We start from the raw sequence: 21952 nt of genomic DNA on the forward strand, positions 1-21952 counted from the left end.
ACCTCGGCTTGACCTCGGCCTGACCTCCGCCTGACCTCGGCCTGACCGCGGCCTGACCTCCGCCTGACCTCCGCCTGACCGCGGCCTGACCTCCGCCTGACCTCGGGAGGGGCCACCCGGGGCAGGTGCACCTGCAGGCCGCAGGGACCCCCGGGTCGCGCCCCCGCCCGGCTGCGGGCACCCGCTGCAGGTGAGCAGCCAGGCGGCTGGTGCAAGCCTTCGCGGGGCAGTAGCTTCCATGAGGCACAGCGGATGGGCCGCTCCTCCTTGAACCGTTGATGCCCTTGAGAAAAAGGAGGGGCCCCCTGGGGCTCAGTCAGCTAAGCCTCCAGCTATGGACCTCGGGGTCAGGAATTCAAGCCCTGCCTTGGGCTCCAGGGTGGACGTGGAACCTACTTTATTCATTTTTTTTTCTTTTAAGAAAAACAGAGAGTTGATGGCTCACAACAACTGAAAGGCATGCAGTCTCTTTGGTTGCATATAAAGAAACAATCTGGGCAGCCCTGGTGGTTTAGCACCTGCCTTTGGCCCAGGGCATGACCCCAGGGTCCCGGGGGGAGCCTGCTTCTCCCTCTGCCTGTGTCTCTGCCTCTCTCTATGTGTCTCTCATGAATAAATAAATAGTCTTAAAAAAAAAACAATCTCCCACGTTGAGACACATAAAGTCAAGGGCCAGGCCCAGGGACTAACTCCTCAAAGACCGTAAGCATCCAACCCGGGCAGCTCGGTCATGCTAAATTTGGGACCCTGGTCAGGGAAAGCTGGAGCCAGGACACACGGGTTGGAGGGATTTGCTACCTGGCTGGCTACCTTCGGAGGTTTTGCCTCCCCAGCCTACCGCGTGCCTCACCTCTCCCTCCTTACCCAGCACTCCTTCCTCGCACCCGCTGGACACTAAGCATATAGTCACAGGTATTTTCGGGGGATAATTTGGCTGGAAACATAAGATTGAAAGGGAAGTCTAGCCCCTCCCCCTCACGGGAACTGTGTGTTGTACTAGTTTGCTTGGGCTGCACTAACAGAGCACCACAAACAGGATGGTTGACCAGGAATTTATTGCCTCTGGAGGCCAGAAGTCAGAACAAGATGATAGCAGGGGGGCGCCCGGCTGGCTCAGAAGAGCATGCGACTCTTCATCCAGGGCTCATGAGCTAGAGCCCCAGATTGGGAGTAAAAGTTACTAAAAAAAAATACACTTAAAAAAAAAAGATGACCGCGTGGCTGGTTCCTTCTGAGGGTCTGAGATGTCATTCGTCTCTCCCAGCTTCTCGCGGTTTGCTGGCAGTGTTTGCTGTCCTTGGCTTGGAGGGGCGTCACATCAGCCTTCAGACCCACATGGCTTTTCCCCTACGTGTGTCTGTTCCTGTGTTCAAATTTCCACTGCTTATCAGGACACCAGTCATATTGAATTAGAACCCAACCCTGATGAATTCATCTGACCTTGGTCATCTGCAGAGACCCTATTTCCAAATAAGGTCACATTCACAGGTACTTGGGCTTAGTACTTCAACATCTTTTCTGGGATAGAATTCAACCCACTGGGCAGCCCGGGGGGCTCAGCGGTTTAGCACCGCCTTAGGCCCGGGTTGTGATCCTGGAGACCCGGGATGAGTCCCACGTCGTGCTCCCTGCATGGAGCCTGCTTCTCCCCCTGACTGTGTCTCTGCCTCTCTCTCTGTATCTCATGAATAAATAAATAAAATCTTAAAAAAAGAATTCAACCCGTTAACAAGCTGTTGGGACCCAGCCAGCAAGTACTGCCAGGAACTGGGACGATTTGTGTGGGCCTGGATCATGAATGAGTAGTGGCGCCAACATCATTAATTCATGAGCATGACCCTTGAAGAAATCGGATGGGGGCTGCAATGTAAAAGTCAGCAGAAGACAAACGTAGTGATCCCGAGGGGCACCTGCACCCCAGCGTTCACAGCAGCCGTGTCCACAGGGGCCACGCTGTGGGAGGAGCCCAGATGTCCATCGACAGGTGATGGAGGAAGGAGACGCCGTCTATCCACACCGGGACACCACTCAGCCGTCAGCGAGGACGAAATCTTGCCGTTTACAACAACACAGATGAGCGAGAGGGCACTACGCTCCTGAAATAAGCTACTCGGAGAAAGGCAACTACCCGTGGTTTCCCTCAGATGTGGAATTGAAGAGACAAAACAGGATCACAGGGGAAGGGAGGGAAGAATAAAACGATGAAGTCAGAGAGGGAGACAAACCCTGAGAGACTTCTGACTCCAGGAGACAAACTGAGGCTCACTGCAGGGAGGAGGTGGGGGACGGGGTCACGGGGGACAGGCGTCGAGGAGGGCATGTGGCGTCGTGAGCACCGGGTGTTCTACGCAACTGCTGAGTCACTGACCTCTGCCTCTGAGACTAGGAATACACTATATGTTAGTTGAATTTGAATAAATTTTTAAAAATAATAAAATTGAGCAGAAGACTTCCCTGGCTTATACGCAATCTTGTAGGACATGGCGTTTACACCTACACGAAGACGGGGTGTGAACCTGCCTAAGGGAGGGCTGCTGGCTTGATGGCGGATCTAGGGTTGGGTAACAAATCACCACACTCTCGGTGGCACAAATCAGAATCATCCCTCTCGGTCACTCATTTCCTCACACGTCTGACAGTTGCTGTGGGCCCCAGATTGTGGAACGTGTGGAACAGAGTTTGGCCTGAAGGGTCTGCTGACGACTGCGTGGTCCCAACCCGTCAACAACAACATACTGTTCGGCCAGATGAGCGCGAGGCGAAGATGCTGCAGACCCTGGTGAGACACAGGTACTACAGGAAGGAAATCCCAAACCCTGTGAAAATTCGGGGCCTGCTACCTCCATAATATTGTGAGGGATCCCGTGGTGGCCCAGGGCATCCTTTCCAGAAGTAAAAGACGATTATTGCATCTTCCTCCTCAACAGTTAGGAAGCAAGACACCGTTGCACCTCTTCAGGTTCTGGAAGCAGCACGTTCCACACCTGGGAATCCAGCTCGGACTCTAATACGGACTGATTTGGAGAACTGTCAGCTTTGAGAAGAGCCCAGAGTCCTGATGCCTGTGTACCTGGGCCGTACCATGGTGCTCCTGCTAGAGCGGCCCCCGGGCGGGGGGGGGGGGGGGCGCAGGTAGTGAACAGAGGCCGCGATAGGTCCAGGCTGTGATGCAAGTGGCTCCGCCACCTGAGTCCTATGGTCTAGCAGGTGGCATTGGTGGTTACCGGAGTGAGGAACAACGCAGTGTGAAGTTTCTGGCATGTCCAGGTAGGAGACTCACAACTCAGGACCGTGAGCTTCTGGCACACCAGTTAGAGCAGAGAATTTATATGCCTCATGGGGAAAAAAATATCCTGGTTTGCTACTGTGCTTCGATAGAGAGGGAACACCGGACCTTGGGGCACTCAAGTCACCGTGCAGCCAAAATAGCCCATTACGAGATGGGCTGTCAGAGTCTCCGGGTCAGCTGGGCCCGGCAACAGCCCGTCATAAGATGGAAGCAGGACTCAGCAGGAGAGGGGACGCCCGGGGAGCTCAGCGGTACAGCAGCGCCTTCGGCCCAGGGCGTGATCCAGGGGTCCGGGGATCGAGTCCCACGTCGGGCTCCCTGCAGGGAGCCTGCTTCTCCCTCTGCCTGTGTCTCTGCATCTCTCTCTCTCTGTCTCTCTCTCTGTCTCTCGTGAATAAATAAATAAATAAAATCTTTAAAAAAAAAATGGAAAGACAGCGTGTAAGACAGTGGAAAGGGTACATCCTCCCAAGAGGCAAAGCTCCCAGTCATTCTTTTTTTATGTAACAAGCAAACCAAGGTGAGAATATATACGGACCCTGGGCAGCGTCGGATGACCTGGGTGACTGGTTAGGGCTTGGAACAAAAATAATTAGAGGCTGGGGACAAGGAGATCGGGGATGAGGCGTGGGGGCAGGCCTATGGGAATAGGCACCAAGGGGGACGGTCTTTGTGTAAAATGCTGATGCCCAGAGAGCCTCCGCGGAAGGAGTATTAAACAGCCCGGTAGACACAATGCCAGCCAGGTGACACTGGACAGCGGCTGTCATCGGCAACCCTAGTAGTGGCACAACGGGCAGGAGGACTGCGCGGCCAGAGTGTGAGAGTGGAGGCCACTCCGGGCCCAGCCGTGTGAGTCTTCTGATCCGGCCACGAGCGGCCACTCGGTGTCTAACCTGCCCGCCCAGGACGGATGCCGAGCTCCCACTGTGGCTCCTCACAGCGAGAAGCTCCTGCGACCAACTCCACCGTGTTGGAGCTCTTCCAGCCTGGAGGCACCAGGCGTCATCTTCACGGGAACACACTCACAGTCTATGTATAAGTTTGGCCTTCGTGCCCACAGATGCCAGCCGGCAGGGCCTTACGGGGCATCTGCTCCCCTGGCGCCGTGGAATCCATGGCATCTGCTGCCCGCCAGAGCACCAGGCCAGCCAGCCCAAGCCAAAGCTGATGCGCCGAAGTAGGAGTTGATACCTGCGAAGACAGGGGCCACGAAGACCTTAATGTGGCGCGGTGTTCCCAACAGGAGGGACACGGGAGCTGAAATCCAAGGGCGCAAACACGAGTGGTCCCACTTAGCGCTGCCCCCAGAGATCCACTCGGGAAGTTTCTGCTTCCTGTCTTCCCGAGTCCAGACCGCAGGGTAGAGGTCCTGCCTCCCAAAAAGGACGCTCACCAGGGCACACAGCAAGTGTTCCACTGGATTGCGGACTACGGAGGTCTGGGAACCGGGGGACCCAGCATCCGGGAACCAGCAGGCAAGGGGAGGAGTCGCTGTCTTGAAAGGGGAGGAGGTAGGTGTGCTATGGTGCTAACTACACAACGGGGAGAAGTCGGGGGGGCCCAGGTGATCCGTGTTGGTGTCCTGGTACTGCTCCTGCGACTGAGAAACTAAAGAATTAAAACACTAACTTAAAAACACCTACATTAAAAAAAATAATAATAAATAAATAAAAACACCTACATTTCCTGTAGCAGTAGCTACGGAAACCAAGATATGGACGCAGCCCACGTGCCCATCGACGGCTGGCTGGCTGGGGAGGGGGGTAAATGGGGTAAATGTACACAACGGACTATGACTCAGCCGCCAAAAAGAATGGAATCTTGCCATTCGCCGCGGCGGGACGTGGATGGAGCTAGAGGGTATCGTGCTGCGTGACACGAGCCAGAGAGAATCTAAGAAACAACAAAGAGAAACAGACTCATAAATACAAAGAACTGGTGGCTGCCGGGGGGGGGGGGGGTGAAGCAGATAAAGGGGATGGAGAGGCACAAACTCCCAGTTATTAAGTAAAGGAGTCACGGGGATGCGAAGCGCAGCCTGGGGAGCACAGTCAGTAACATCCAAGTGACGAGTGTAACACGTGGCCACACCGGTCACGGTGATAACGTAGAAAAGCGCTGAGCCTCGATGTCTTGCGCCTGAAACGGATGGAACATTGCCCGTCAGCTACGCTTCAATTGGAAACACAGATACGGGCTGCACGTGGCTGCTTGGGTCCGTGGAGCCCCGACTCTCGGTCTCGGGGGTGTGAGTTCAAGTCCCGTGTGGAGTGTAGAGATGACCTAAAAATAAAATCTTTAAAATAAGTGAATGAATAAAAAGGTGCCTGGCTGGCGCAGCGGGTGAAGTGTGATTCTTTTTTTTTTTTTTTTTTAATTTTTATTTATTTATGATAGTCACAGAGAGAGAGATAGAGACAGAGTCACAGGCAGAGGGAGAAGCAGGCCCCATGCACCGGGAGCCCGACGTGGGATTCGATCCCGGGTCTCCAGGATCGCGCCCTGGGCCAAAGGCAGGCGCCAAACCGCTGCGCCACCCAGGGATCCCTGAAGTGTGATTCTTGATCCTTGTGTTCAAGCCCCACATTGGGCGTGGAGCCTACTTAATAACAAAAAGTAAAAAAACAAATATAAAAGCATAAAGTAAATTAAAAAAAAAAAACTAATAACAATGCGTTAGAAATAAAAGCATAAGTTAAGAACACTTTGTTCCATCAAAAACTAAAAAATAGGGGCCCTGGTTGGCCCAGGCAGTAACACATGCAACTCCTGATCTCGCTCCTGTAAGTTCAAGCGCCAGGTTGGGCACGGAGATCATCTAAAAAATTTTTTAATTAAATAAGACATAAAAAAACACATTAGAAAATGAAAGGGAACCTGGGGGTTCAACTTGCACACGTGACGCAAGGCTCTGCCTGTGGACCCGCAGGAGCCGGCAGCCTGGCGGGAGGACGGCTGTCGGGGCCACTGCTCTCGGGCCCAGGCCACTGGCTGCCCCTGATGGGACGCGCATGCAGGCTCACAACCTGGCCCCGTGCACCACGGGTCACAGGGTGGGGGGACGGGGCCGGGCGCTCCCCGTCGGTAGGGAGCTTCCTCCGAGGCCCGTCCTGGGCAGCCCGAGACCAGCAGGACTCCACACCCTCCCTCCAGTTAGAAGCTCCTATAGAAGCCTTCACTGGATCCAGTCACATGCACGATCCAGATGGATCCACGGCTACGCGTCCTCGGAACAGTCCCACAGTGGGAACACAGGGCGGAGCACACATTCCAAGGACCAAGGACGGGCAGGGAGTGAGCAGCCTCCGGCTGACTGCCCAGGTGGGCTGGGGCCAGCCCAGGGCCGGGCCGTGACCCCGACGACCTCCTCCGGCGAGGGCGGGCGGACTTCCAGTCTCTCAGCGTTTGTCTCCCTCTCTGACTCGTCCAGCTTTACTTTCCCTCCTTCCCCTGACCCTCTGGGCTGTGTCCTCCAGTCCCCGTGTGAGGGAGGCCGTGGGATCATGTCTCTCCCTGGCCGACTCGCCCCCCTCGGCATCACGTCCTTGGCTCCCCCCATGTCCGTGTAAATGGCGAGATCTCCCCCCCCCGATGGCCGAGTGACACCCGGGGTGCGCAGGGACCACGTCTTCCTCCAGCATCTGTCCGTGGACGTCGAGGCTCCTCCCGCGGCACGGCCCCCATGGACACGGCCGCGGGGAACGCGGGGTGCAGGTGCCCCTGCAGCTCACCGCCTCTGGGCTGTGGGGTCGGTACCCAGCAGTGCAGTTGCTGGGTCGGAGGGCAGCTCCGTGTCCGACGCCTCGAGGCCCCTGCCCGTCCAACTCCTCGAGGTCCCCACCGTGGCCCCCCCGCCTGCGTTCCCAGCAGCCGCAGAGAGGCTCCCCTTTCTCCACGTCCTCCCCGCACCTGTCGCCTCCCGACGGTGGCCGTCCTGCTGGGTGTGCGGGGGGGGGGGGGGGGGGGTGTCCCACGTGGTGCTGGTGTGTCTCCCTGACGCGGCTCCTTATTCTAAACGGTTCCGAGCACAACACCTAAGAAAGCCGGACTGTCACCTGCCAGCTCGCCCCAGAGCCACAGTGAACGACTCCCTTATGCGCAGCCTCAGGGTCACCCCAGGGACGCCCGTTGGGCTGCGTCTCCTGCAGGGAACAGGCCCCCCCGGCTATGCGGTCGCTGTGAGGGCAGAAGGCGCACCCCTCACGCAGCATCCCCGCCGTCGCCTCCCTCATGCAGCCGAGCACGTGCCGGAGGCGAGCGGGAAACCCGTCATGGAAGCGCGCGGTCACCCAGAGAGCCGCACTGTGGAAACACCCACGCCAGCAGGACCCCTGGGCCAGCAGGACCCCTGGGCGGCTCCACGGGCGAGCCCCTCCCTTCGGCCCAGGGCATGACCCAGGATCCCTGGACCCTCCCCGCGTGGAGCCTGCTCTTCCCCCTGCCTGCGTCCCCCTCTCTGGGCCTCTCAGGAATGAGTAAAACCACCCGAGGCAGCGGAACACGTGCCCGTGCAAGGTCCCACCGCAGGAAACGGGTGGAAAGCGGGGAGGGCCGCGGGGGCAGGCCTGTCTCTGTGCGGGGCGGAGGGCTCGCGGCGCTCCACCAAAGCTGACGCACATTTCAACAAATTCCAAGTCAAGGTTTCGGGTTTTCACCAATTACAAAGCAAACTGGATAAAATGAAAAAACCACAAGGGCCGTTCGCATGTAAGGCCGTGCTGTCATTTTATTGTTTCTGTTCTGCAGCCGAGCTCCCCTCCGTCCACGTCAAGGAAATAACCAGCGGGAGGCCGGTCTCCGCTCGCCGCATGGAGGCAAGGCCGGGGCGCCCGTCATCGCGCACCACCCGGGCAGGAGCTAAAGCACGGCAGGGACCGAGCCGCTCCGCGCGGCCTCCCACCGGGGCGGGTTCCCAGGCGCCGCCCGCCGCACGCCGTCCTTAGGAAAAGGGAAAGAGCCCTGTTCCTCAAATAGAGCCGCCACAGGAGAGAGCCTCAAGGATTTTATTCACTGTTTCGTCCTCTGGCAGCAGGATTTCTTTGAACCCGAATCTAGAAATGAAAATGACACGGCCGTCAGTTCAGCGTCTCCACGGGACTTTTTTTTTTTTTAATTTTTATTTATTTATGATAGAGAGAGAGAGAGAGAGAGAGAGGCAGAGACATAGGCAGAGGGAGAAGGCGGCTCCATGCAGGGAGCCCAACGCGGGATTCGATCCCGGGTTTCCAGGATCGCGCCCTGGGCCGAAGGCAGTTGCCAAACCGCTGCACCACCCGGGGATCCCTCCACGGGACTTTCAACGAGAGCTGCTGAGTTCTGGGCCGGGGCCCTGAGCTCGTCTCACTTGCGGTAAGAATGAGAACCACAGGACACATGACGGCTCAGGTCCTGACCATAGAGACGACGCCGCCGCGTGGCACCTCCTGTGCGAAGGGGTGGGGGGGGGACGGAGCCCACGGTCCCCGGCCTCCATGCACGGGCGGCGCCACCACCTGCCATCGCCCTCCCAGGGACACAGGGACACGGTGGCGGCGACCGTGGACTGGGCTGGGCCCGGGGCGTCCGGCCAAGACCCTCACCTGCGGCCGCCCCGCCCAGCCGCTGCTGGATCACCTCCAGGTGGCGAATATACTCCGTCAGGGAGCGCTCGGGATCTTGAGAAGCAGCCGGGGACCCTTGTGATCTTGAATCCGGGGACGGAGTGGATCTGCGAAGACACGCGAGTGTCCTGAGCACAGAGAGCGCGGCGGTGGGGGGGACCGGACGGTGTTCCCCGCAGAGCCTCTCCCGCCATGGCAGAGCCTGAAGCGTGCACACGTGTGTGCTGCCTCCACTGCCCCTGCCCACCGCGTGGCCGGGAGCCCTAGTCAGGCATGGTTTTAAAATGCAGTGTAAAGAAATTTAAAAAATAAAAAATAAAAAAATAAAGTGCAGTGTGATGTTCTAGAACCGACTTCTGGGGATGCCTGGGTGGTCAGGGCGTGACCCCGGGGCCCCGAGATCAAGTCCCGCATCGGGGTCCCCGCAGGGAGGCTGCTTCTCCCTCTGCCTGTGTCTCTGCCTCTCTCCATGTCTCTCATGAATAAATAAATAAAACCTTAAAATAAATAGTAAATACAAAACCCAACTTCTATAAAGTGAGTTATAATGAGTAAGATTCCCCGTACACCACTCTGTTATTTAAAGTCCCCGAGGGAAAATAAAATAAAGTCCCCGAGGGAGCGAGCCCCGGGAGGGAACCTGGCAGGGCCCCGCTTACACGGGCTCCATCTCATGACCCCGCTGTGGGGGGCCAGGCCAGAGCCAGGTGCACGTGGTCGGCACGGCAGGAGCACACGCCTGCGGCTCCACGGGGCGCCCGTGCGAGGGCGGGACGGCCACACCAGATGCCCAGGTGCAGCGTGCACGGAGATGCCCCGTCAGCCGGGGCGCGGGGCGAGGGCACATGCGGGGGCTGAGAGCGGGACACGCTGGCACGGAGGAATCCAGACGCAGGTGCCGACACCACAGAGACACAAACTCAAGTGTGCTTTGTTACAAATCCTGGGAGATTGTGGTGGAAACGACACGGCTCCGACGGCTTCCCTGTCCCGGCGCCTGAGTAGACGCTTGCGCGGTTCCCTCTGCAGAGCGAAGCCGTCCCACGCTTCGCAGGGAAACCCCGATGGCCAGTCCCAGCCGCGGCCCCGTCCCCGCGGCCTCCAGGGGCGCACGGGTCACCGAGGGCCAGACCTACCTGCACCGACCAGCAACCTCCAGGCCTCTGCTGTCCTAAGTGGAGGCTGCAGGCCTCCCCACAGGGGCCCGGTGTCTCCCACGGCCCTGGGACAGCTCACGTCACCCCGAGTCCCCAGGACACGTGCAGCCCAGCCCAGCGGGCCCTGGCGCGTGGCGGCCACACTCACCTGTGCCTCCTGCCCGGGGAGGCCTTGGGCGCTCGGTCCCCAGAGCGGCTGCAGGACGTGTCCCGGGTCGGGGGCGACCTGCTGGCTGCGGGCGGGGGCTGCTGCCGTGGCGCCGGGAGCCCTTCTCCCCGAGAACAGGAAACAGAGGAACACCCGTGAGCAGAGGCCCTTCTACCAAAATTCAAAGTCTATGAACTTTTAAGAGTCTGCACAGCGATTTCAAAGCATTTTTAAAATAACCGATTTGTAAAATCATGTTAGGCGGCCTGAGTTTTGATCTCTGTACTGCGCCGCGGGGGCTGACCCGGGGCTGACCTGACCGGACCGCTCGGCGGCGCCCGTGGCCTGCGGGGCAGCGAGGGGCTCGGGGGACGGAGGGGCCCCGGACCTGGGGCAGCAAGGTCTTCGGAGGCCAAGAAGCCATTTTAATTCCAGGAAATAACACACGGGAACCAGGGCTGACGGGCGGCCGGGCCGCGTGCCCGATGGGGACACAGTGACACGGGGGCAGCGGGCAGTCGGCTCCCGACACCTTTCGTCACGACGGCGACCGTGCGCTCAGGTCTCCACGCTGTCCCAGCGCCGGCCGGCGTCCGCCCAGCACCCGCACCACTTCCCTCCAGGAGCCACCTCGCCGTCTGCTCGCGGGGCAGTGGGCCCACCTGGACGCGGCACTCGGCCGTGCGTGGCGGCGCCTCTCCGATCCACCTCTTGCCACTTCTTAACCAGAAAGCGTAATCTGCGCGGGAGAGGAAGGACACGGTAGGCCGGAAACCAGAGCACAACGGCTGCGAAGACAGCAGCGAGTGCAGGCCTGACCCGCCACCCTGACGCCCAGAGGCCCAGCCACGACGGCTCGGGGGGCACAAGGGAGACCCAGCTGGGTGGTGCCCGGGGACGCGGCGCTGTGGCCTCCCGCCTGCCGCCCTAGGCCCTGACCCTGGCTCCAGGGAGGCACTTTCTGATTCGCATCAAACCACAGCTGCGGGGAGGGGAGGGGAGGGGAGGGGGGGGAGGGGCTGCTGGCCCGCCCCACGTGGCACCGCCAGGCTTCCTGGCCCAGCGCAGCCTCTGCAAACATGCGGGGCAGGCGGGTGGACGGACAGGTGGGGGCTGCGGTCAGAACCCCGAGCCGAGGGGACCGCGCCCTGAGGCCACCTCCCACGTCCGCGGTCTCCACAGGGCAGGGCTTCCCCCCCCCCCCCCCCCCCCGCCCCGGTGCTTGGCCGACCAGGGGAACCAGCCCACCCGGCCTGAGGGAGGCCCCAGGGCGTCACGGGCGCACGTGGCCCTACGATCCCCCAATCCTCAGTGGGACAAACGCTCCGAGAAATTCCGCATCAGGACACAGAACCGATTTCATCACCAGTATGAACAGGCCCAGATCCCCAGTCACACCCGAGGCCCCACACCTGCCCCCACACGACCCCGTGCAAACCAGTCGGGGCCACAGACGGCGCTGGGGCGGCAGGACCCCCTCCCCTGCCCTCCCGGAGATGGGCCCACGGCCCCCCGGACAGAGCACACGTGTCACTAGAACGTGGGACGTGGCCACGGGGAGCGGTGGGACGCAGTTTCAACCCCATCGGCTGTGCCCGTCATCACACAGGACCCAGCACGCGGCCGTCGAGGGGGAAGCCCGGGTTTGGTGAGGAAAAGCCAACTCCGCGTGCTGCCGACAGTTGTGCACAACGTGCCCTTGGGGCAGGCGTCACGTAATCTTAGAGGCTCAAGCGTCATTGTCCTGGGGGGGCCTGGGATGGGGGTGCACAACCCGGCACCCCGTGTGCCTCCTGCCCGCGGACTCGGGGCGGCGCGGGCCTCAGCGCTACCTTAATATGGCGATCACCACCCTGACGGCCGTCCGGAACCTCGTGAAAGGGCGCGACGTGGTCGTCTTCTTATCGGCTTTGGAGGGAAACACGCCCAGGTGAGCGATCATGGAGAGCGTCTCTTGTTCGGAGTCCTGGAATCCACCAATCAGCAGCAAAAGGTACTTCTTCTGATAAATCAGAGCTTTCCTGAAGCTTTCTGCTCTCAAGTAATGCAGGTACAGCTTCTCCATCTGAAAGAAATAAAAAAGCAAACCGATCACGGGACAAAGGCCGTGCGGCACGTGTCCCCTTGTGCTTTACAAACACCTGGATGGGGCACAGGGCGGCTGCCAGTGGAGCCTGCGGCCCTGGACCCAGGGTTCCGGGTTCGAGCTCACGCCGGCTGCAGAGAACCTAGACAAGCACAGCTTTAAAAACCTGAAATAAAAAGAAGCAGGCAGTTTCCCCCCTTGGCAAATTGTCACCTCAGTCAGCTGTGCACACGGTCCCCAGGGACGGCCTGCGGCAGAGGACAGCGCAGACATCCTTCCCGGGCCTGCGAGGGCCTCCCAGGGCCCCTGAACGGGACCCCGAGGGCCGTGCACACCTGGCGGGTGGGGGCTCGTCCGGGGGCCGCAGGACACCCTGAAGCAGGGGCGCATCCTCATAACCTGATTCCAACACGCGTTTCCCCTCAAGGGAGGGCTCAGCGCTCGGACCCGGGGCCACACGACGACCCGCGAATCGCCGACTTGGCTGTGGGGACCGTGGCCTCAACGACGCAGCCGGGCGCCTTGACTGTGCACGCACACACTCGGGAGCGACACCAGGTGCAAGTGTGTCCCCTCCAACCACACTCCCCGCAGCCACCAGGCACACGGCGGCGCCCGCCCTCGGGACGGCAATGCCTCCTCAGCCACACGAACCAACAGGAGTTTTCAGAGTCCCCTGGGGCGTCGGGGAGACCAGCAGGCGGAGAGGGCTGGGGGGCGCTGCTGTCGAGAGCGGGGGCAGGTGCCTGCGGCCCGATCCCAGACCGCAAGGCACGCGGGCTCCCGGGGACGCTCACACCTTCCCCTCAACTCTGGGGTCAACCCCAAACTGCTCTGAATACAAAGTCTATTTTTTCTGAAAGAGCAAGGCATGCGTGGGGGGGGGGGGGGGAGTCCCAAGCAGGCCCCCACGTGGGGCTCAATGCAGGGCGCGACCCCAGGACCCCACGGTCGTGACCTGAGCTACATCAAGAGTCAGACACTTGACCGACGGGGCCGCCCCTGCACACAGAGCCTTAAACACGTAAGGGTCCGCGAGCGGAGGTGCCCAGTGGCCCCCGGCCCGGCCTTACTTGCACGCCGCAGGTGTTTGCGTCCTCGCGCGCGGCTGCTGGCGGCAGTCCTGGGTCTGGCTGTCGCGCCGAGCTCGGCAAGGCCGTCCCGTCCTGCTTCCCCGCACACCTGTCCGGCCTCTGCAACAAACCACAGACGCACCATCTACGGAGCGGCTCCTACGCAACAGCATCGAGGGAAACGGCCAAGGGCAGAGTCAGCAGGAGATACCACGCGAACCCCCGACCCAGGGTCAGGGCGCGTTCACACAGCTCATGTCCCCCTCGGCCGCCCCCCAGGACCTTTCCAGGCTGAGGCCCCCGGGGGCGGAGGGGCTGGAGCTCGTCTCCCGAAGGCCGCGGCGTGGCCGCCCCTGGGTCCCCAATCCGCATCCCTTCAGAGCCCCGAGCGGCCACGTGTGTTATCGGGTGCTCGACGCTCATGGTGGGGACTATACACTCGCACTTGAGCACGACTGCACGACGGGCGCTTTACCGAGAACAAAACCCAAACACGTGTCAAACACTGAAATCAAAGCACTGAGCCTGTTGAGCAGCACACACCTCTGGTCCTGGAAACGCTAACTCCCGAGTCCCTGCTTCCGCCGCGGCACCAACAAATCACACCTGGACGTCTCAGCGAGGGCGTCGTGCACGCAGAGGCCGTCACCACCAGGCGCACGTCCGAGCACATGCACGCGGCTGGACACCGTGTGCGCAGGACGCCCAGAGCCCCACAAGGGGCCCCTCAACAGAGGAGCAGGTCCCGCAGTGAGACAGAAAGGGGCTGCCCCACCGCCTGGCACGGGGCCGCGAGCTCAGTGACCCCCCTCCTGCAGGCACGGGGCAGGGCAGCCTGGTCGCACCAGCCCCAGCTCAGGGCACAGCTGGAGGAGGAGCCCGTGACCGAGGGGACCCTGTGGACGGGTCCTCGCGGGACCCCGGATGAGGAAGAGGAAGGCCACATGTTTGCTGTCCTGGTCCTAACACACGGCCTGGCCACTGCTGGGAAGACACCCTCCAGGAACGAGAGTCCCCTTGGACAGGGAGACAACGCTCCGCTAATTCATGCTCAGTCTGTAATTTACTCATTAAAAATATTTATTTTAGAAGTGCCTGCAGGGCTGAGCGGTTTAGCGCCTGCCTTCGGCCCGGGGCACGATCCTGGAGACCCAGGATCGAGTCCCCCATCGGGCTCCCTGCATGGAGCCTGCTTCTCCCTCTGCCTGGGTCTCTGCCTCTCTCCGTGTGTTGAATGAATAAATAAATAGAATCTTCAATTAAAAAAAAAAAATTACAGCGCGCCCCACGGGGGTCGCTGCCGCTGCGGACGCCGGCGGGTCTCGGCTGCTGGGGCGGGGACGCAGTCATGCCCCGTTATTACGAGGACAAGCCGGAGGGCGGCGCGTGCGCGGGCGTGAAGGAGGACCTGGGCGCCTGTCTGCTGCAGTCGGACTGTGTGCTCCAGGAAGGAAAATCCCCTCGACAGTGTCTGAAGGAAGGAAACTGCAAAGCTCTGAAATACTCATTTTTTGAATGTAAAAGATCAATGTTGGATGCCAGATCCAGATTCCGAGGAAGAAAAGGATATTGAATGCTAGCATGATGAAGCCAAAATGAGAACAAGTTTTCTCCAGTCACTTACAAAAGAAAAGCCCAAATAGGACACAGACTTTTTGCTGTATCTAGTGGGATGGTCCAGTTTTTCCCTCCATGAACAATGGAGAAAATGGATGAGTTCTGTTTTTGAATATGTATTCAAAATTCAAAGCTAAATGATTCTCTTGCTCCAAGTTAACTTTTCAAGGAAAAATCTAATTGAACAGCTATGAGCTGGGAGCATCATACTGTTTGAGAATTTTTTGAAAGCATAAAAAGTGAAAAGATTGTTATTTTCCAACTTGATTCTTCAACCAAATGACACATTTGCACATCCTTTTGAATATTACGAAGGCCACTGAGGGACTGTGAAAACTGATAACATGCAGTTGGGGGAGTAAATGTCTATCGGGAAAGTTTAGGATAAAGCTTTCTTTTACTCAATCTGTCCTATATGGTTCTGAAATAAATTTGTGTTTGATTCCTTGGGAAAAAAAAAAAAAATTACACTACGTGAAAGGAGTGAGACAGAAAAACGCCAATACCGTACCATCTCACTTATATGCAGAACCTAAAAAACTGGAACAAATAACAGAACAAAACAGACTAGAAAGAGACTCAGGGCAACAGAACAAAGTGGCCGGCGGCCAGAGAGAGGACGAGGCAGAGGAAGGGACGAAGAGCGGCAGCGTCCTGTGCTGGGGACGCCGCGGCAGCTCGGGTGGCGACAGACGCTCCCCGGTTGCAGGGGCTCAGGGCTCCGGGTCCCCGTGTGGCCCGCCGACACTAGCACAGCATCTGTGTCAATTCTTCCTCAGTAACAATTTATTCCCCGATTTCCTGGTGAGCTTCCCTCTGAAGGTAAACGTGTGCCTGGGCTCGGGTCCCAGGGACAGCCGCGGCCTCCAGCAGTGAGGAATGCACGGCCCGGGTTGCCGGCGGCCGGGCCGACTTCGCCCCCCGCCGCCCGAGCTTCACCACGCGCGGCGCAAAGCCGGTGGCAGCTCGGCAGACAGCGACCCCTCGACGCAGGAGCAGCTCGGTGGGGCCCCCCCAGCACCAGAACCACCACGTCCCCCACTGAGAACCTTCCCCAGAAGATCCATCCTCTCTGGTGGTTTCACTGGTGAATTATAATTAACTTTTTTTTTTTTTTTAATTTATGATAGTCACAGAGAGAGAAAGAGAAAGGGGCAGAGACACAGGCGGAGGGAGAAGCAGGCTCCATGCACCGGGAGCCCGACGTGGGACTTGATCCCGGGTCTCCAGGATCAGGCCCTGGGCTGAAGGCAGGAGCCAAACCGCTGTGCCACCCGGGGATCCCAATTATAATCAATATTTAAGGAAGAAACGATACCAACTCTACGTAATCTGCTCCAGAAACTAAGAGGAGTGAACAAGTCCCAACTCGTTTTCTGAGGCCAAAACTACGTCACACAAAAAACCCTCCGGACTAAGATCCCTCGTGAACTCAGAGGCAAAAATGCTCCACAAAATAAGGGCAAATTGAATCCAACAATACGTAAAAATACGAAGACATCACGACTGACTGGGGCCCCCCGGGACGGCAGCGCAGTCCACGCCCAAAGATCACGGTAATACGCCGTCGGCTGAGGAAACAAGGAGAAACACGTCACCGTATCAACAGGCGAAGGAGAAGTGTGACAACCTCATGCATTCGTGGTGAAAAGTCCTGGCAGCTGAGACCGGAAGAGCAGTGGTCAGCCCAGGGCCTGCGCACGAGCCGCTGGCGGACGGTGGCCCTGCCCCCAGCACTGGGCACCAGGCAGGGGTCCAGCCTGCACAAGAGGCCGAGGGAAGGGAATCAACGGGGTCACGCTGGAGAGGAGACAAGACTCGCCACAGATGACGTGACCGTCTACGTAGAACAGCCACAGGAGGGTTCACGGGGCGAGAGCCTGAGGTCGGCCGGGTCACGGACAAGCGGACCTGGGCACAGTGACCGCGTCTCTGCACACGAGCCCTGAACACCTGGGAAACAAGATGCTTCACCGGCCCCTGGAGGGTGCAACGTGCAGGTGTCAACACGCTTCCAGGGCCCGAGGCGGCCGACCGCGCCCTCAGAGGGCCGAGGGCCCAGCAAGCTCCCAGGCGGGAGACCCGCGCCGCTCGAGAGGTCAGTTCTCGCCTAAAACCTCCACGAGAGCCTCACCAAGTACAACCACAGGTTCATCCCCTGGAAGCGCACAGCTCAGCGGGTTTTACTACATTCACCGAGCGCAGCGATCATCGTCTACCGCGAGGTCCTCGCCGCCCCAACCCCGCCCGCCCCCGGGAACCACCGACTTGGGTGCTGCCTCAGTGGCGTTGCTGCCCCGGACACCCCACACGGAGGGGCCACGCGGAGTGAAGGAAGGTCCGCGCTCAGCCGCACTCAGCAGTCCGGCAGCCCTTTCTCCCGCCGACTCAGCCCATTTACGCATAAGCCGTATTTTACTTGCCCCTTCGTTAATTACGGACATCTGGGTTATTTCCACGTTTTGGCCAGTACAAGCGGCGGTGATAGGAAAGTGTGTGCACGAGCTTTTACGTGGAACTGCCGGTAGGCACGGGCTGACGGTTTTCCAGACCAGCGGGTCCCACACCTCACGGTTCCCCCCACAGCCGTCTACACACTCGCCCACCGTCCCAACCAACCAACCAGCAAGATTCTAACACGTATGTGGAAAGGCAGAGAAGCAAGAATAGCCAAATAATTTGAAAACAGAATAAAATTGTGATTTTCACACGACCCGATACGAGGCTGTAATATAACCCATGCGGCCTGGTCAGTCGAACAGGACGGAGAATCCAGACACCCGACCGCCGACCGCCGTGGGAAGAGGTCTGACATCAGCACCAAGACAACCACGACGTGTGTCACACTAACTGATCCCAACACACATACAGATAATCCTCGACCAAAACCTCGGACCGAAAAAAAAGTGACTCAAAATGGATCACAGACCCAAATGTAAAAAGACCAACTGCAAACTCTCGGTGCGATCCAGTAAAAAAAAAAAAAAAAAAAAAAAAAAAAAATCAACTTAATTAAAACTAAATTTCACGGACGCCCGGGTGCTCTGCTCAGCAGTTGATCCATCTGCCTTTGGCTCAGGGCGTGACCCCGGGGTCCCGGGATCGAGTCCCACGTCAGGGGGAGCCTGCTTCTCCTTCTGCCTGTGTCTCCACCTCTCTCTGTGCATGTCTCTCATGAATAAATGAATAAAATCTTTAAAAAAGACTTTTTAGATTTTGCTCTGCAAAGGGTGGGACCCATACGGAGGAGACAGTGTCGCCAAGGAGAAGAGGTCACAAATCACATAACTGACCAAGCAGTCGCATCCACGACGTATAAAGAACTCAGAACGCAGCAGCATGAAGTGGGCAAGGACACGTCACCAGAGACGACACGGACGCCACTCCACACCCGAGACCACGGGAACGGAAAAGGCACGGCCGGCAGCAAGTGTGCAGATGCAGCGCCGAGACTCCCCGGTTTTGGGAAGCGAGGTGGGGCGTCCGTGGGCGCTCGGCGGGGCTCAAGGTGACGTGGGGACGCGGCACCCCAGGGGTTCAGGCCAGAGAAACTGCAGAGAAAGCGCTAGGTCCGAGTCAAAAGCCACAGGTGAGGGGCTGCGCTGAGCACACCCGCGGCCAGGACGCTGCTCAGCAACACAACGGGCCACGTCGCTGCCCAGGAGGATCCCAGCGGCGTCTGGAAAGAGGAGCCCGTGTGCGACCTGCGGACGTCCAGGAAGAGGCGGGTGCGGAAGGAGCCAGGCTGTGCCTGCCGGCAGCCGGCCACCAGCGTGCGCGGCCCTGGGTCGCCAGAGTCTACGCGTGTGAAAACTCAAATGACGTCCTACCAAGGAGGGGCAGATTCTACTGTGTGTGAAGTTAAAAATAATTTAAGATACTTTTTCTCTGTAAGAAAAATAAAGTAAATGACAAATATGACAATCTAAACATAAAAGAAAAAATAGGCATTCCAGGTAAAAAGTCTATCAAAACTACACAATAAGGAAGGTTTCCATCATCTTAATCAGCTAAAAGTCAAATAAATACATTTCCTGTCACGAGCGTGTCCCAAACATGATCTCGTGGCGAGGGTCACAGGCACCCGTACACGTCTGTGCGCAACGCCACACGTCGCAGAGACGTAAGGAGGACCGTGTGGCGCCCTCGGGCACGAGCCCCCAGCAGTAACCGGGACACCCGCCGCCCGCCCAGGTCGCGTCCCACACGTACGCTGCAAACGCCGCGCCTCAGCACGTGATGCTTCAGGGACTTCTCCAGCTGGGACACCGCCCGGCACAGCTCGGCCTTCTCCTGGGACACCGTGCGCAGGGCCTTCGTCAGGGAGTCGTTGTCTTTCAGGAGGACGTCCACCAGCTGGGTCTGCAGCTCTGCGGTCATTTTTTTCTTGAAAGAGAGAAAACAGAGATAAACACACAGACTTGTTTGTTAAAAGGTATGCACGGGGGCGCGTGGGGGGCTCGGCGTCTGCCTTCGGCTCAGGTCCTGATCCCGGGGTCCTAAGGTCGAGTCCTGCATGTGGCTCCCTGCTCGGGGCGGGGGGGGGGGGGGGGGGGGGGGCGGCATCTGCCTCTGCCTCTCCCTGGTGTGCGTTCTCTTTCTCTCAAATAAATAAACTTAAAACTCATTTTTTTTTTTAATTTTAGAGATTTTATTTATTCATGAGAGACCCAGAGAGAGGCAGGGACACAGGCAGAGGGAGAAGCAGGCTCCCTGCGGGGACCCCGATGCCGGACTTGATCCCGGGACCCAGGGATCATACCTTGGGCGCTAAAACGAGGGAGGGCTGCCCAAAAACTCATTTTTTTAAAAAAAGATACACATTATTTGTGTTTTTCACCGTTTCAGGAATCATAGTCATGTACGTATTTGGAGTTCAGTGGGCGGCTGCTGAACTGGGCAAAGCCACCGTGTATGGGGCGGAAAACAAGCCAGCTAACCGCTTGCCTTGCTTCTCCGCAGGACAGCCCTGCCCACCCGTGGGCGGCCGAAGCACAGCTCCTGCTGCAGAGGCGGCACATGCAGGGAACGGCCCTGCGGGCCCCAAGCGCACGTCCGTCGTCTCCACGATGGGAGCAACGCTCTGCCTGCGGCTGGCAGGGGACACGGCCGAGGCGCGGCTACCCAGGCAGGACGCACGGTGGCCAAGGATCACCTACCGGGATCTGTCCGCGAGCAGGACCTCGCAGCTGCTCGGAGGCTCAGGATTCGCCAGGAGGCCCTGGGCACTGACCTCCGGCCCCACCCCAGCCCAGGGGTGCGAGGGGCACCTGCCCTGAGCAGAGCAGCCCAGCGCCCGCTGGAGGCACATTGGGCACTTGGCAAGGTCACATGGCTTTCTGGGGCGCCTCACATCACAACGCCCTCGGTCTGCCGGGAGGGGAGGTGGCGGGAGGGGCCGGCAGGGAGGGGCCGGCGGGGGTGTGCAGGGGGCGTGCGGGGGCCCAGCCTCACCTGGGAGGAGCTGGGCGTGCTCAGCTCAGACTTGAGCTCCTCTAGCGTGTGCAGTAAGGATGTCACTGCTTTCTCATTTGATGACGTCCAGTCGCTGATGGTCCTGTGAGGACACACAGGGTCACCCCCGGCCACGGGAGCTCCGGGAAGACACCGAGGGATCCAGAGCAGCCCCCGGAGGACTCGCCCCGGCCTGCTCCCTCGAGCAGTGCTCTGCCCATGACAGGTGCGGTGGGAGCGCCTCTACCGCCAGCCGTGGCCCTCGTGTGGACCCAGAGACCCCGGCCACGGACCCGCTGGGGTCTGTACCGGGTTTAAAGCACCGTCCAGAAGGAGGGTGCATCCAATTACAGGTGGGAGGACCCTATTTGCTGAGTTTCTGCACAGACAAGGAAGGGCAAGTACTGACTCTTTCACTCACAGAAACACTCCCACAGGCCCCTCGGCCAAGGAGACGCGCCCCCTGTGCGAGCAGTGGCCGAGGGCCGTGGGCAGGGCGGCCGCAGCACGGACAGGCCGCGCCACTCCAGCTGGGGGTGCCTGGGCGGCAGGGCCGGCCCGTGGCCCAGGAGTGCCGCCCACACGCGCCCCCAGGCGCCCACCTGTCCACCGTCCGGCTGACGAAGCTGGTCAGGAGCCCGGCGGCGCACAGCAGCTGCTGCCGGACACGCTCCAGGCCGAGCCGCTCCTCCTGCAGCCGCTCGGCCTCTGGGCCCTGGGCAGCCTCCTCCTTCGCCTCCAGGGCCTGGACCGTCCGCTGAAGCTGCCGGATCTTGTGCTCGTCGCGCTGGCGCTGCAGCTCCAGTTCTCGCTGTTGTCAATGGCAGAACGACAGAGGAGCCTCAGCCACGCGTCCCAAGAGCCGGAGTGAGGCCCAGCGGCCACGACGGGCGGCCCCCAACCCACAGGGGCCCCGGAGGGGCCGCTCCTGCCAACACCGAGCCCGGGCGCGCAGGCCGAGGGCAGGGCCGAGGGAAAGGCCTCGTCGGCACTTCTGACAACTACCAGGACTGCGCCGGCGTGAGCAGGGGACGCTGGGCGGGACGCAGGAGCCTTCACAGGGCCGGCTCCACCCACACACCTGCACACACCTGCACACGCACACGGGAACGCCATGAGGTGGGGACCGCCCTTCACCGTGGAGGTGCTGCATGCTGGCTCCCGAGACAAACCGAGCGGCAGCCCCCTGCCCGCCCCCCAGCGCTGTGCCCCCCACAGGGACGGTGCCTCCATAGGCAGCCACGCACAGGAGGGCACCTGCAGCTTCCACAGGTGCGGCTGTGGTGGGGGGGGGGCGGCGTGTGCAGAGCTGCACAGAGAGTGCTCTGCCGGGCTGGGGACACCCTGGGGCGCCCGTGCCCGGCCCGGGGCTCCCACCGCACAGAGCACGCGCCCCCCCTCCCCGACCCGGCATCACCTCCAGCGAGCCTGCAGCCGGGGGGGACACGGGGGCCCCAGCGAGCCTGCAGGCTGGCACGCAAGCAGCAAGCAGCCAGCGTTTAATCTCTGTAGAAAAGATGAAAGC

At 59.8% G+C, this 21952-nt stretch overlaps 2 protein-coding genes across 9 annotated transcripts in view; one reads left to right on the top strand and one right to left on the bottom strand.

The window, feature by feature from the left end:
• Positions 1 to 8000: 8000 nt before the first annotated feature.
• The window catches only part of PCNT (pericentrin), a 103768-nt gene continuing 89816 nt past the window's right edge, over positions 8001 to 21952 (bottom strand). For all 8 annotated transcript variants that reach the window (XM_041734822.1, XM_041734820.1, XM_041734819.1 and 5 more), the window contains 9 exons: positions 21030 to 21238; positions 20428 to 20530; positions 19186 to 19359; positions 13357 to 13476; positions 12030 to 12262; positions 10860 to 10936; positions 10198 to 10318; positions 8872 to 8999; positions 8001 to 8343 (listed from right to left, as the gene is read on the bottom strand). In XM_041734822.1, the coding sequence (XP_041590756.1) occupies positions 8300 to 8343; positions 8872 to 8999; positions 10198 to 10318; positions 10860 to 10936; positions 12030 to 12262; positions 13357 to 13476; positions 19186 to 19359; positions 20428 to 20530; positions 21030 to 21238 (1209 nt within the window). In that variant the 3' untranslated portion in view covers positions 8001 to 8299. The remainder of the gene's footprint in view (positions 8344 to 8871; positions 9000 to 10197; positions 10319 to 10859; positions 10937 to 12029; positions 12263 to 13356; positions 13477 to 19185; positions 19360 to 20427; positions 20531 to 21029; positions 21239 to 21952) is intronic.
• On the top strand, positions 14619 to 15423 carry LOC121479308 (cytochrome c oxidase assembly factor 5). Its single transcript, XM_041734823.1, has one exon. It carries the CDS (start codon positions 14705 to 14707, stop codon positions 14927 to 14929), a length of 225 nt encoding a protein of 74 aa, XP_041590757.1. The 5' UTR covers positions 14619 to 14704; the 3' UTR covers positions 14930 to 15423.

Source organism: Vulpes lagopus, chromosome 20 (genome assembly GCF_018345385.1).
Source record: "Vulpes lagopus strain Blue_001 chromosome 20, ASM1834538v1, whole genome shotgun sequence".
Classification (NCBI taxonomy): Eukaryota; Metazoa; Chordata; class Mammalia; order Carnivora; family Canidae; genus Vulpes; species Vulpes lagopus.

Coding starts and splice junctions, on each gene's coding strand:
- LOC121479308 (XM_041734823.1), top strand. CDS start 14,705: ATGCCCCGTTATTACGAGGACAAGCCGGAGGGCGGCGCGTGCGCGGGC.